The sequence below is a fragment of the Porites lutea genome, chromosome 8, assembly GCF_958299795.1.
Source record: "Porites lutea chromosome 8, jaPorLute2.1, whole genome shotgun sequence".
Classification (NCBI taxonomy): domain Eukaryota; kingdom Metazoa; phylum Cnidaria; class Anthozoa; order Scleractinia; family Poritidae; genus Porites; species Porites lutea.
In genome coordinates, this window is record NC_133208.1 from 6,860,915 (window position 1) to 6,873,414 (window position 12,500).

General features: G+C 38.5%; 3 protein-coding genes and 1 non-coding gene across 4 annotated transcripts in view; 3 read left to right on the top strand and 1 right to left on the bottom strand.

Annotated features, from left to right (window-relative positions):
- LOC140946185 (4-galactosyl-N-acetylglucosaminide 3-alpha-L-fucosyltransferase FUT6-like) overlaps window positions 1-1,712 on the top strand; it is a 3,271-nt gene extending 1,559 nt beyond the window's left edge. The window contains exons 1-2 of the mRNA XM_073395269.1: window positions 1-16; window positions 841-1,712. The exon at window positions 1-16 is cut by the window's left edge and continues 1,559 nt beyond it. Of these exons, the coding sequence (XP_073251370.1) occupies window positions 1-16; window positions 841-1,289 (465 nt within the window). The 3' untranslated portion in view covers window positions 1,290-1,712. The remainder of the gene's footprint in view (window positions 17-840) is intronic.
- Window positions 1,713-3,657: 1,945 nt separating this feature from the next.
- The window catches only part of LOC140946437 (polyunsaturated fatty acid 5-lipoxygenase-like), a 17,200-nt gene continuing 8,357 nt past the window's right edge, over window positions 3,658-12,500 (top strand). Inside the window, exons 1-6 of the mRNA XM_073395563.1 lie at window positions 3,658-4,339; window positions 6,880-6,924; window positions 7,663-7,788; window positions 7,875-7,972; window positions 8,760-8,892; window positions 9,344-9,442. Of these exons, the coding sequence (XP_073251664.1) occupies window positions 3,827-4,339; window positions 6,880-6,924; window positions 7,663-7,788; window positions 7,875-7,972; window positions 8,760-8,892; window positions 9,344-9,442 (1,014 nt within the window). The 5' untranslated portion in view covers window positions 3,658-3,826. The remainder of the gene's footprint in view (window positions 4,340-6,879; window positions 6,925-7,662; window positions 7,789-7,874; window positions 7,973-8,759; window positions 8,893-9,343; window positions 9,443-12,500) is intronic.
- On the bottom strand, window positions 10,025-11,056 carry LOC140946537 (octopamine receptor beta-2R-like). Its single transcript, XM_073395666.1, has one exon. The coding sequence runs from the start codon at window positions 11,054-11,056 to the stop codon at window positions 10,025-10,027; it is 1,032 nt and encodes a 343-aa protein (XP_073251767.1).
- Trnar-ucu (transfer RNA arginine (anticodon UCU)) overlaps window positions 12,468-12,500 on the top strand; it is a 74-nt gene continuing 41 nt past the window's right edge. Inside the window, exon 1 of the tRNA in view lies at window positions 12,468-12,500. This exon is cut by the window's right edge and continues 41 nt beyond it. This is a non-coding gene — a tRNA (tRNA-Arg).

Genomic DNA, 12,500 nt, shown 5'->3' on the forward strand with positions numbered 1-12,500 from the left:
TATTGGAATGTACTTGGTAAGAATACAATTGTATATATGCCACATGTATTTGTCTATTAAGTTCCTAATTTTGATTACCAGGTCTCCTTTACCAGCTATGCTGACGTGTTTTGTCACGCGTGACCACATAAGACAAAAAGAAACATTCTTCGTAACGTTTAAGATTTGAAAGAGAACTTGAAGTTCTCCATGAAACACAAATTAAATTCACGAAAAGAAACGAAAAAATATTATCATTGTATACAGAAAATGTCGTACATTGTACATTGCCCAGATGTTTATAATTTAGCTCAGAAATTGGATAACTTCGTTCAAATTGTCAAGATTACTGGTTACGCATGACGGAGGAAGGTTGTCCCGGGTAGGCTAGTTATCGCTAGCAGAGCGTTTACAAGGCAGACAAGGTAACCCTCTTGCTTGGGTAACCCTAGCACTCAATTACCGTTACCCTAGCTCCAGAGTAACCCGATCTGCCTTGTAAACACGTCGCCTAAAAAAAGAAGAAATGTGTGAGCGCTAGGGTAACCCTCTTGCTGGGGTAACCCTAGAACCAGGGATACCCTTCCTCCCTCTAAACAGGACCTTAGGGGGTCCTGAATAGGGAGCTTCAAACCCCTCATCCCGACCCAAACGTTCGCGCAATCCCGTAATCCCGATGATTATGATCGGGATGCCGCATTCCATGTATACTTTCAATCCCGAAGCATACCCCCACCCCCCACCCCCCTCGCCAATTTCCTTTAAAATCACGAAACCTGGTATTTAAGTAAGGCAAATCTTGCATTCTGAAAAACCTTAATACAGTCATAGAAAGTAATACAATTATATTTTTCAATACAGGTGAAGACCTCAATGTTGTCCCAGTCGTGATGGGAGGTGCAGATTACACCAAGCTGGCTATTCCTGGGTCTTACATCAATGTTTTGGACTTCAAAACTGTGAAACAACTGGCGGATTACCTTCATTATTTGGACACTAACAATACCGCTTATAACGAATACTTTAAATGGAGATTAAAATACAAAGTGTTTCGCGGCAACCTTGATTTATCGTTGTGTCAAATATGCAAATGGTATGTTTCAAAATCACCACTTGAGCCAAAGGTTTATCATGATCTTGCAGATCATTGGGTGACAAAAGGAAAATGTAATGCGAAAAATCACCTTGTCACAAATATGTGGGAAACTCAATCGGTAATTACTACATTATCTTTTTACTTTTTGCCGTTTGTTTTGGCTGTTTTGGCTTTAGTGCTGGCATTACAAAGAAGACTAGCCAGAAAAAGCTAACTACCGGCACACGCCGTTATGCACCGCCACGTGCTGGCACGTGCGTGCTTCATCCAGTTGTAATTACCGTTAGAAACTAATGTACTTTACCAGTAAACTAAAGTACTTTACCAGTAAACACCGACACGAGGCATAGCCGAGTAGAATGAAACACAGGTACTATCTACCCCATGCCCTTGCGCGTCTCATTAGGGCTAAAAATTGAAGTTGCGGCCTCAACTGTGTGACTGTCAAAAGTCCAATCTTTCAGTCAAGGGTGTTATCAAAGAAGCCTGGAGTTAATTTCTTTCCCCGGCGAACTGACATCACGTGGCAACACAGAAATCAGCTATCCATGAGTTTTCCGCACCCTTTTTGATATCTTTAGTCGATTATCATGCAACGAAAAACAAAAATAGCTGTAAGTGATCACCTTCCAATTAGCTTATAGTTTAATAGGGCGTTGGCCGCTACCAGATTAGGGGTAGAGGGGAGATTCATACCCCGTTGGGTCACAAAACAGGTGTCTTGTAGCTTATTGCTAAAGCAATGAAGATATCGTTTAAGTACAGATGATCATTTCATTGGGTGGTGACGTCAGGTTAAGCCGTTACAATAGGGACTTTAAGATCCCAACGACGCGACGGCAACGAGAACGTAGCTTAAAAAGAGAATTTGCGTTCTTTCAGTCTTTATAACGATTATTCCTACCCATTTACTTTGTAAAATGTGGGCGAACTCTCTTGAACTTAAATTTCAAGTGACCACATCCTAGCTCAGAAAGAGAAATAAAATTTCGTCGTTGCTTGTTTACGTCCTCCATAAAACGCGAAATTAGGCATTTTCACGTCGTAGTCGTGCAAAAACGGGAATGAAATGTACAAAAAAGCGTGATGCACGTGCGAAGTTGTCGTTTTACTAATTATTAAACCTACTGTTTTTTCGCACGTTCTCGTTACCGTCCGCGTCGTTGGATTTTAATTAAAGTTCCTAATTACGCACCACTATGGCGTTAATAATATTTTCTTCTAAGCAGAAAAGATACCGACACCCTGAGAAATGATGTAGTAGGTTACCGCGCCTTATGACTTGTAGAATCCAAGCTTTTCAAAGACTTGTCCTTGGAATTGAATTATATTCGTGAGTTACGCCTGGGACAAACCTCGAACTTTACAAAAAACGAACCAAACTTACCGAAGTTCGACGTCTAGCTCAGTTAAGTTCGTTTGAATGAGTTTGATCGTCCAACACGTTCTGTCCGTCCTCCCTCTGACAGATGGAACGTCCAAAGGTCGTCTCCGGGACAAACGTCAGTCTTCAAACATCAAATGCGAGGAACTTAACTGTAGCGTGATTTCATCCGATTTCTTCGAGTCGTAACTTAAGTGACAATTTTAAGATTTGTTTGACAATGAATATTAAGCCTCGTTAGAGAGAAAATTTATAAAAACTGCTTTATTTTTGGTCAGCTGATGACTCTGATTCAGTAAGTTGGTTCGGCGCGTCCTTAACTTTAATTTAGGTCGACCCAAATAAGAGTTTCGGGTTCGTCTCATAAAAAATTCGACGTTTGGCCTAGGCCTTATCATTTCAGGCAAATCTCTTGTAATATAGCGATTTCTATTTCATGTGCAATATGTATTTTTTTACTTACGTAATTTCAATTTGTATTTCTATTCAAATTCATTTGTAATTTTCTAAAAATAAAAAGTATGTTGACGATACTGTTTTTGATTCAAAGTTAGATGAGAAAGAAAAACGATGCAAGCACTTTTATTGATCTTCTTCGAAGCTTTATATATGTAGTAATATCGTGTGCGATTCCTCCCAGAAACTTTGTTTGGGTATTGGAAAAGACGCAACATAATTACGAAAAGGATTGAAACTTTTACACAGTATTGTTTAGTTTTCGGCCTATAATTTCTTTTATAAGTACTGATCTATTTTTATAAAAGTATTATTTTCTTTTTTTGTCTTTTTTTTTGTCTTTCTTTTTTTTTGCCGTCAGTAATAGTTTTAATCCTGCATCTCTAAGATATTGCGTAGTTTGCAGAACAGGTATTCTACGAATGAGGCGATTAAATTTTAATGACCAAGCCAATCTCTACCTGTTGCTTGTGGTCAGTTATATTCTTGTTTAGTTTACTTTCAATCATATTTTCAGTATAAATTACCTTTCAGCGTGGTTTACTCGGCACAACTGAAATTTTGCAGAAACGCGAACAGTTTTGTATATACTTGGAGGCGAGTTAGCGCTTGGAGCCCTTGGAAACTGAGTAACAAACGAGCCCCGGGATTATTCGGCGCCTTAAACCTGATGGATTATCAGTGGTAAGAAGACGAGATAGCGTTTAGCTTGAGAGTTGCTAGACTTTACAAAGATCTTTGTAAATGATAATTGAAAATATTGATATAATGTTCTTCAAAGCTCTCCCCGAAGATATTTGACGTTTAGAGAGAACTAAACGAGCATCGCCGGTGTTTTAACGTTTATTTCGCCGGCGTGAATCTCACACCTGTTGCATGTGAAATGCTGGTTTTCGCAGCAAAGGATTGATATGGGAAATACTGTAGACTGTATGAGCTGTTTTGATTCCCCTGGTTTGTTAATAACCGTCAAAACTGGGGACACAAAAGGGGGAGGCTTACACAACGCCGCTTTTCTAACATTGATCGATGACAAAGGCAACAGATCTAAGGAATTATGCCTGCAAGGGTGTTGTGTTACAGTATTCAAGAAAGGACACACAGACACCTTCAAATTCTGTGAACCTGTTAGCATCGGACGCTTGTGCAAGATCGAGTTTGTCCGCCGCGACGCCACGAATCGAAGAAATTACGTCGAATGGTTTATTGAAACGATTGAAGTACGTCGTTACAGTGGACAAGACTACGAAGATTTCATTTTTCCATGCCATCGATGGATTAAAAACACACTGCCCTTAATATTGAGGGCATATGACAGCTCGCTGCCTCAGTTTGATATTGAGACTGAGCAAAGGGAAACTGAATTGTTTTGGAAAAGAACCATGTATCGTTACTACAAACGAAGGCCTGGAATACCCCCACAGGTAAAAAAAATGGTTTTATTAATAACAAAATAGACTGCGTAGCTGGCTGGATTAGTAAGGGAGTGCTCAGTTGTTTAGTTGGCGGTCGAGCCCTCCGCCATCGAAAGAACACCGCGGGTAAAGAAAATACCTGGTGCATAACAAGCCCTAAGGCGCGCATGAATAAAATACCTCACGCATCCCGCTAGCTACGTAGGCTAATTACAAAATAAATTTTGTATTTCGCTCATTCACTGAACTAGATTCAAAGCTCGAAATGCAAATAATGTAAAAAGAAAAAAAGTAAATAAATGAATGAAATCATTGCTTGTTGAAAGTAATCCAAGATGAATGTAAAATTATGGAAGTGAAAAGAGTAGTTTTTAATATAGTGGAAGAAGCTGACTAGGTCCTTTTCTCAGCCCAATGCGGTCAGCTCAGCTAGGATACTTAATATTTATTCCACGAATGCGCGTTGGATATGAGGTGGTAAATAGCCAACGAGGCGCGTAGCGTCGAGTTGGCTATAACTATCTCATATCCAACAAGCGCAACTGGAATAATTATTTTATTAATTTTTTTAAAACTCCAAACGTCTCGTTATTACAACTGAATTTTAGTAAATTTCATTTTAGATATTAAAAAGCGACCGAATATTAATGTAACTTTCGGTACGGTAAACCAATGGAAAATCACATGACATGTGCGCCGTTTGCTAACTTAGTAGAATGAAAAATCTGACAGGGAAGGGAAGGACACCGTGCTTAAATTATTCTCTACAAGTACTGTTTTCGCTTTCCCTCGATGTGACTGTGGAATTTGACGCTGGATAGGTCGACCTGATTGCTTTTCAATTTTGTTTTCTTCCTTCACTGAATCGGAACTACTCAAAGACCCAGCTTCATTTTGTTGTTGTTGTAAAGTTGTTGTTGTTCAATGGAAAGCCACTGGTTGGTTGTAGCATTCACTTGAGGACCGTTATGGTCCGTTATACATCAGTCAATTCCAGCTGCGCCCAGCGCCCCCCCCCCGCCCACTCCCGGGCTGATCCCCGGGCATTAGCATTTTTTTTGCCTTGGATGCCAAATTCCCGGGGGTGGGGACTCTTGAGCTGTCAAATCCCTCGGGATGGGGACGAAAAAAGGGGGCAAATGCCCCGTCCTCCGTAAACACTGCAACATTTTTCATTGATCGCATAGTCGAATAGTGCCGTTTTAAGCATTTTAATGTGAATTTTTTGTTTCAATTAACATCTTCCTTTGCAATAGCGCTATGATTCTAATTAAGACTTCACGCCGCAACGACATGCACCAGTTTATAATTTTAGTATTGATGTAAAATTATTCACATTAAAATAATAGAGCGCTGTCAAGTTATATGTTATGAATAGTTTTATAAATATGAAAGGATGTTTTTCAAATAATCTCAACAGAAATTTGATTCAATAACCAAAAAACGTTGATTCACGTCGATAGCTCCCGATTTCGCTATGTAATTCTGGCTCGATAAGCAATGAAATGCATGCATAAAATCAAGAACATGCCTTTACAAACCTCTTCAATTTTTCCTGTCCTTGACAGATGAGCCAATCTGCTTTCTTTCCCAGTAAAATCCTCTGTGTAGTTATTTTCTGATAGGAAACCGCGTACGTGTCAAAAGCTCAGGAATGGTCCCGGGGTTGGCAAATTCCCTGCCCCCGGGCAGCACAAAATTTGCAAATGCCCCACCCCCGGGACTGACAAGGCGGGCAAATGCCCCGCAGTAGCCCGGGGGGTGCTGGGCGCAGCTGGAATTGACTGATGCATTATGGACTTGCGAAAATGTTAAGAGGTGTAAACGGTTCTTCAAACACGCAAAAAATCTGCTAATCGTTTGAAAACTTACTCCTTCAAAGACTTGCAAGCCATTCTGAAAATGTTTAAGGTAAACTCTGTTCTTGTTGTCGTTACGGAAGAATACCTTAAGCTTAAAATTTATTTGACTTTGTAAGAAAACTTTAAATAATTACCAGTAAATAATTTCAAACCAAAGTTTGTGGCTTTTTTGTCGATGCCGTTATGTATTTTTTTTTTCCGTCGGTAGAAAGCTCACGGACTCTATTTTTTTCCCTCGCTTTGTCCGAGAGAAATTTTGTTGTTTTCCATATAAGGTGAAACTAAAGTATATGAGCTGATAACCGAGATTGAGCGAACCAATCAGAATGCTAGTACAATGCATTATCCGAGGTTGAGAATTTAATAAAAGCTATTATTTTTGTAATTTAAATTTGGTGACTGAATAGACTTAACCTTGGGGCTGTCCAGATTTGGTGCCCCTGAGAAGCAAGTGCCTGGGTATACTGGCACATGAAATACTGCCGTGTTCACATCTTCGGAGTACCCGATATGTAACTGTGTACATAGTTACACCATTTCGCCATGTCAGAGGTCATTTTTAAGCTTGAGCTTAGCAGCGAGTTCAAAGCAGTGGACTTCACCAGAAATAAGATTCTAATTGTTATAATGTATTTACGTACTTGTTATAATATTATATATACATGATGTACCTATGACTGCTTTCAGATCAGTTTTTGTCCAAAGGAAGAAGTATTCAGCTATAATCATCAGGTAAGTATGATTCTTGACAAAAATAAAATATTAGCCCTCTCAAAATGAAGAATGCAGTAGATAGAATATTCTTCAGCGGATATTTAGCATTTACTGGATGAGGCTGATTAGAATCTGAGAAATTATGCAGAACAAGGATTATGGCCTTTTGGCCGAGGCGAAAGAAGAAGGGGTACCCGTTGTATTGGCTAGGAGAAGATTAGGGGGATGGGGGAAGGGGGGGGGCATTTGAACTCAGTAAGGGACCCTGTAGGTTGCCATTCTTGCTACACTGCTGTCATTAACATGGTGCTGGTTAAAGGATAGAATCAAACACATTGGGGGCGCTGTAGCCATAGAAATAGGCCTAGGCTCTCGAACAGAAGAAATTCTTTTCATAAGAAAAAAGTTATACTACTCCCACAGGACTGGTTATTGGGACATCAACGGATCGATCGCCATTTCATTCTTTCTGCAGTTGGAGGCGTAAAAATAGTGTCCCCAATTAGCACTTTCGTGCTAAATACCTTGATACTCAAATTAATAAAGGGCATTTTTTTGGACACCAATGGGTTCTATGACGTCATGTGTAAAGGCTCTGTACTTTTGACCGGGGGTATGAAACTAAACTCCAAAAAAAAAAAAAAAAACAAGGAAATAAAGATTTTAAATATTTTTTGCAATATGATTCTTTCCCACCAGGCCCTTGTATATTTCTATTCTTTCTTCTTCTTGTTTTTTTTTTTTTTTTTTTTTTAGTGGGATATTATCGTTAGACGATCCACACTGGTTACCAAATACAACATTCCAGATTATGGATCAGAACCCTTGTCCTCTCTTCACGATTTGGATGAGATTTTTGATAGAAAACTCGGAAAACCTGCGGTGAGTTGACAGGGATCCAAAGTCTACGTCCATTTAATCACTACGATTGCTGAAACGAAATTTTAGATATTTGTTTACACTTTTAGGGAAGAAATTTTTGGCGAGATGATGTCCATTTTGCTCGACAAAGATTGTGTGGCTGTAATCCAACATTAATTCGACTCTGCACAAAAATTCCAGACAAGTAAGGAACAATATGTTTTTCTGTCTCGTATCTTCCAGTAATGTTTAAGGTAACTTTTAGTCCCACGACAACTTTAAGTACTGTTTAAAAAAACGAGCAGGAGTGTATCATCGGGTTTAAGAACTCGAGGCAAAGCCAACTGCTGTTAAACCTTCTACGACTGCGAGGTTTTTGAACGGCTTCAAAATCTCATTTAGATCAACTCATTCTTGCACTAATATTCAGATTTGGGGTTATTTTGGTCTAAAAAGTTGGACAAAAGTTTAGCTGTGTCTTTATCGTATATAAAGACACTCATTAAACAATTATACCTTTTTTTATGAACTTATTAATTAGCTTTTGATTATGTTTCGCTATTCGCCTTAAATGTGACTTTATGCTTGCTGTGAAATTTTCACCACTAACTGACTTTGTATTGAAGCATGTCAAAATGCAGTTTGAAGTAAAATCGATATGACTATGACAACAATAAACAGAAAACTTTGAAATTGATAAAAACCAATTTTGCGCGGTCTAGACCTATTAGTGTGAAGATATCATGTTTACGTACGCGTCAGAAAGCTCACCTGGTACTTCATTGGTGTTGATATAATACACAATAATTCTGAATTACAGTGAGAAGAACTTTTCAATCGTTTCTTTCAAGATTCTTCTACATATAAAGAAGCAATAAATGTTTCAGTGTTTATCGTAAACACTACTACTACTACTGCTAACAATAATAAATAATTATTACAATTTTAATTTTTATGGGTAACAATTTAATAACTTTATATTCCCTTTTTAGTTTCGCAGTCACTTCTGTAATGTTGGAGCCGTTTCTTGAAGGTCGAACGCTAGACGAAGCCTTAGAATCGAAGATGATCTTTATTGTCAACTTGGAAATCCTTAGCCGTCTTACACTAGATGAAACACGAAAGGTTGGACATTTAAAATCCTTTGCGGTTTTTATCGGTTGTGAATATGACCATGTGAATATGACCAACCTTTCCAAAACATCTTCCCAAAAAAAGCCATTCACCATTTGCACTACTCTCATAATTCACCTTGTTTGGTGCCCAAAATTTTGCATAATTATTTTTCGAGGTATTAACAGTCGCCCCAAGAGAGATTAAAGATGATGCTTCAGCATAATTTTTAGGGAAAACAAGGTGTATTATGGGAGATGTGCAAATGGCGAAAGGCATATTATGTTTCTAAGTTCCAATTGTCTTCTCTTTCGTAAAAGTGGTTTGTTTTCTCTCAAGAAAATCTTAAGATTCCATGATTATAATTTCATGCTAGGCATTTGAAGTTTACCATCTGCAGGTTTCCATATCCCAAAAAATATGTACTTCTTTTGAAACAATATTGTCTTTGATTCGTTGATAGGTTGTTTCACCACTGGCGCTGTTCTTTCTAAGTCCCGCCAAAAGATACCTTATTCCTATCGCTATTCAGCTTTTCCAAGAAAAAGGAGATGAAAATCCAGTAAGTAACAACACCTTAGTGAATCTAATTCTTAGGCACGATCGCGATTACAATAAGTTATAGCGGAGCTCCCGCGTTCGCATTGCGCAACATTTTTGCCCGGGTAATAAAACTTGGTTATATAAGTGCATTGGAAGAAGAAATAGGGGAACTACTTTCTAAAGACACAGCAAGAACAGCAAAAACTCCACTCGACAGATGATAACTGCTATCTAAAGAATATGCTCTAGACTAACATCTCTTTATATCCTAAATGCAATGAAGCAAATGAAGAAGAGAACGTTATGTTGATCGATCGAGGTAAGCATGTTATTACGTCTGGAGTATTCTAAGTGTAATACTGAGAATGAAGCAAATCTTAAAGGGTGAAAACACCCTCCTCCTGATCAGCCTAAATCTTCATATCTTACTAAAGCCGAATCAAATAATTGCCCAACATGAACTTTATTTTGCTCCTTTTGTGAAGGTACAAGAACAGAATGGCAAATTTCAGTCATTTTCTTTACTAATAAGTAAGTGTCTTGAATTGGAGAGTTATGTCTCTAAACGCCTTCTCTGCTATCCATGCGTTCCGGCCGGATGTCAGGTGGCGAGTACTGCTGCCGATGATTCAGTGGGACCTTCTCTGTTTACAGTGTTAGAACTGTTCATCTCAATCACGTTTCTTTGTATGTTGGGAACGACGTTAGCGTTTCCACAGACTCCAGTTCGTGTCAACAAAGTATAAACTGCCTTACGGAATTCCCTCTTTCGGGTGGAATAGATGATTGGGTTACAGAGCGAGTTTACGAAGAAGATGGAGCTCGTGATTAATGTCACCTCAGCAGGAACACGGACTTCCTGGACGAAACTTCGAAAAAAGCCCGAGATCCATGTTGGAAGAAAGCACAATAAAAACGCGGCGATGATAATGATGACATCCTTAGCTGCCTTACGATCGCTTTCTCGCCTCGTCACGTTTTTGCGGCTGTTATCTTCGGCACCATCGAGGTTTCCAATTTGAACTGATACAGCGAGAATCTGTCTTCTTGTCACCCTGTAGACCGACCAGTTCAAAAGGGTAATGACAAGAAATGGTGCAAAAAAGAATAGGATGGCGAATATTACCGCATTTCCTCTGGGAGAAGCACTTTGCACGAATCCCTGTTCACAGTAAAACACTTGCGGGTTGTATACGAACTTGCCCCATCCAAGGAACGGAGTGATCGAAAATGGAATCGGCATTATCCAGACGAGAGCTATGATCGCTACTCTGGACTTGTTGATGGTGCCATCGTGAGTCAAAGGTGACTGTACTATGGCTTGGTATCGCTCATAAGACACTGCCAGTAAATGAAACACCGTGTTGAAGTAAAAGTATCGTAAAAGGCATGGGTTAAGATAGCACATTGTCTCCCCATATAGCCACCTTTTGTTTGCGATACTTGCAACGCGGAACGAGTTTACAAGGATCAACGATAGCAAATCTGAAACTGCGAGGCTGGCCAGTAAGATGTACCGCATCACATGAAATCTTGATTCCAGGGCAACCGTCACTATGACCACTAAATTACCTGGAAGACCGATCACTTCGACCAGTACTAGAAGCGCTACCACAAATTGAGGTAAAACCATGCTGAATGAATGTTTGCTGCTTTGTTGTCAAAATGCAAATGTTTTTCCGTGAAAAGAAAAAAACTGACAGGAAAGAAAGAAGAGTGAACTCTATAAGAAGCTCTGTACAATGATTTGATTGGAACGCCATTCAGTGTTGTTTAATCTAGGTTATTCTTGAAATTCCTTTTTACAGTTTTAGTTCAAACAAGTTTTTAGTAGTCTATCTCGAGGTTTTAAAAAATCCCTGGAGGTTCAGGTATAAAAGTTTTGAAGGAGCAAAACCTCTTTACGCAATGGCTATTTTCATTGCTATGGTCGAATAATATTGAACTTTCGCAAACAAAAAAGCTTTCAATGCATGAAATTTATTAGTTTAAATCAATTAACTTGAAGCTAAAAACATCACCTTTAATTAGTAGGATCGGCTTAGCTTTTTGTCTGTTATCCGGAGTCTTGATAATATGAAATACTTTTTACACTCATAGAGGGAGCAATATACATTATAATTCTGTTTTTTATCAAACAGACTAACGGAGCTATATGGAAGATAAATAGCTTCGAAAGACTTCAAAACGATATTTAAGAGCACGATTCGAATATAAAACTGAGAATAAGTAAATAAATAAAGACACAAATAAACAAAACAGTTATTACAAATTTAAAAAAGTAATAATACAAAAAAGGAGAAATAAAGGAAACTTACTTCTGTTTTGATAATATGTTCTCACGCCTTTAAAAATTCTTTCCCTTTTAATATAATAGACTTTTTTTGGCTTGTATGTGTTGTCTTCCCATTGCTGACCATGTGACTTTACCCCTGGGAACTGCTTCTTTGAAAAGTCGTTCCATCCACGTGCATATGCGTGCATAGCCAATGAAAAGACAGAACTGGCAAATTCTAGCTCTTGAAAAAAATCGCGTGGTCTGAATTGGGTAAACACAACCTACAAGTTTAAAAGGGTCTATTAAAAGTTTTTGAACAAGATAATAACATTCATATTACAACAGATTGCAAACTCCCAGGATAAAATTTCTTCCCTTAAGTTAGTTTCCGGCAAAAAGACTGTATTCAGTCAAAAAATAAAGAATTATGTCCGCAGAAATCAGAAAAAAATAATGTGAATATTACAATATTTTATCTCGTAGGCGCACTTAAGTCTTTTGGGCCTTATTAACTATTTCTACTTTCGTGGCCTTGCAAACAAAGACCTGTGAATCAGTCTGGAATAAGGTCCATGATAGCTTTCAATTTCATGGTTTTCGTAAACTGACTAAATGTTATTTCTCATATAGCAGGTATCGCCCTTTGATTATATAAACACAAAAAAGTAAACAGCTGACGCAGAAAGGGGAAGGGTTATTGTTTTTCTTTTAAATAATAGGTTAAATACAGGATAAAAAGAAGACATTATCAAGTAGCGAATGTGTCGCCCCCGTGGCGCAATGGACTAGCGTGTTGGAC

Excerpts from the sequence above, each read along its gene's own strand:
- LOC140946537 (XM_073395666.1), bottom strand. The coding sequence starts at position 11,056 with ATGGTTTTACCTCAATTTGTGGTAGCGCTTCTAGTACTGGTCGAAGTG.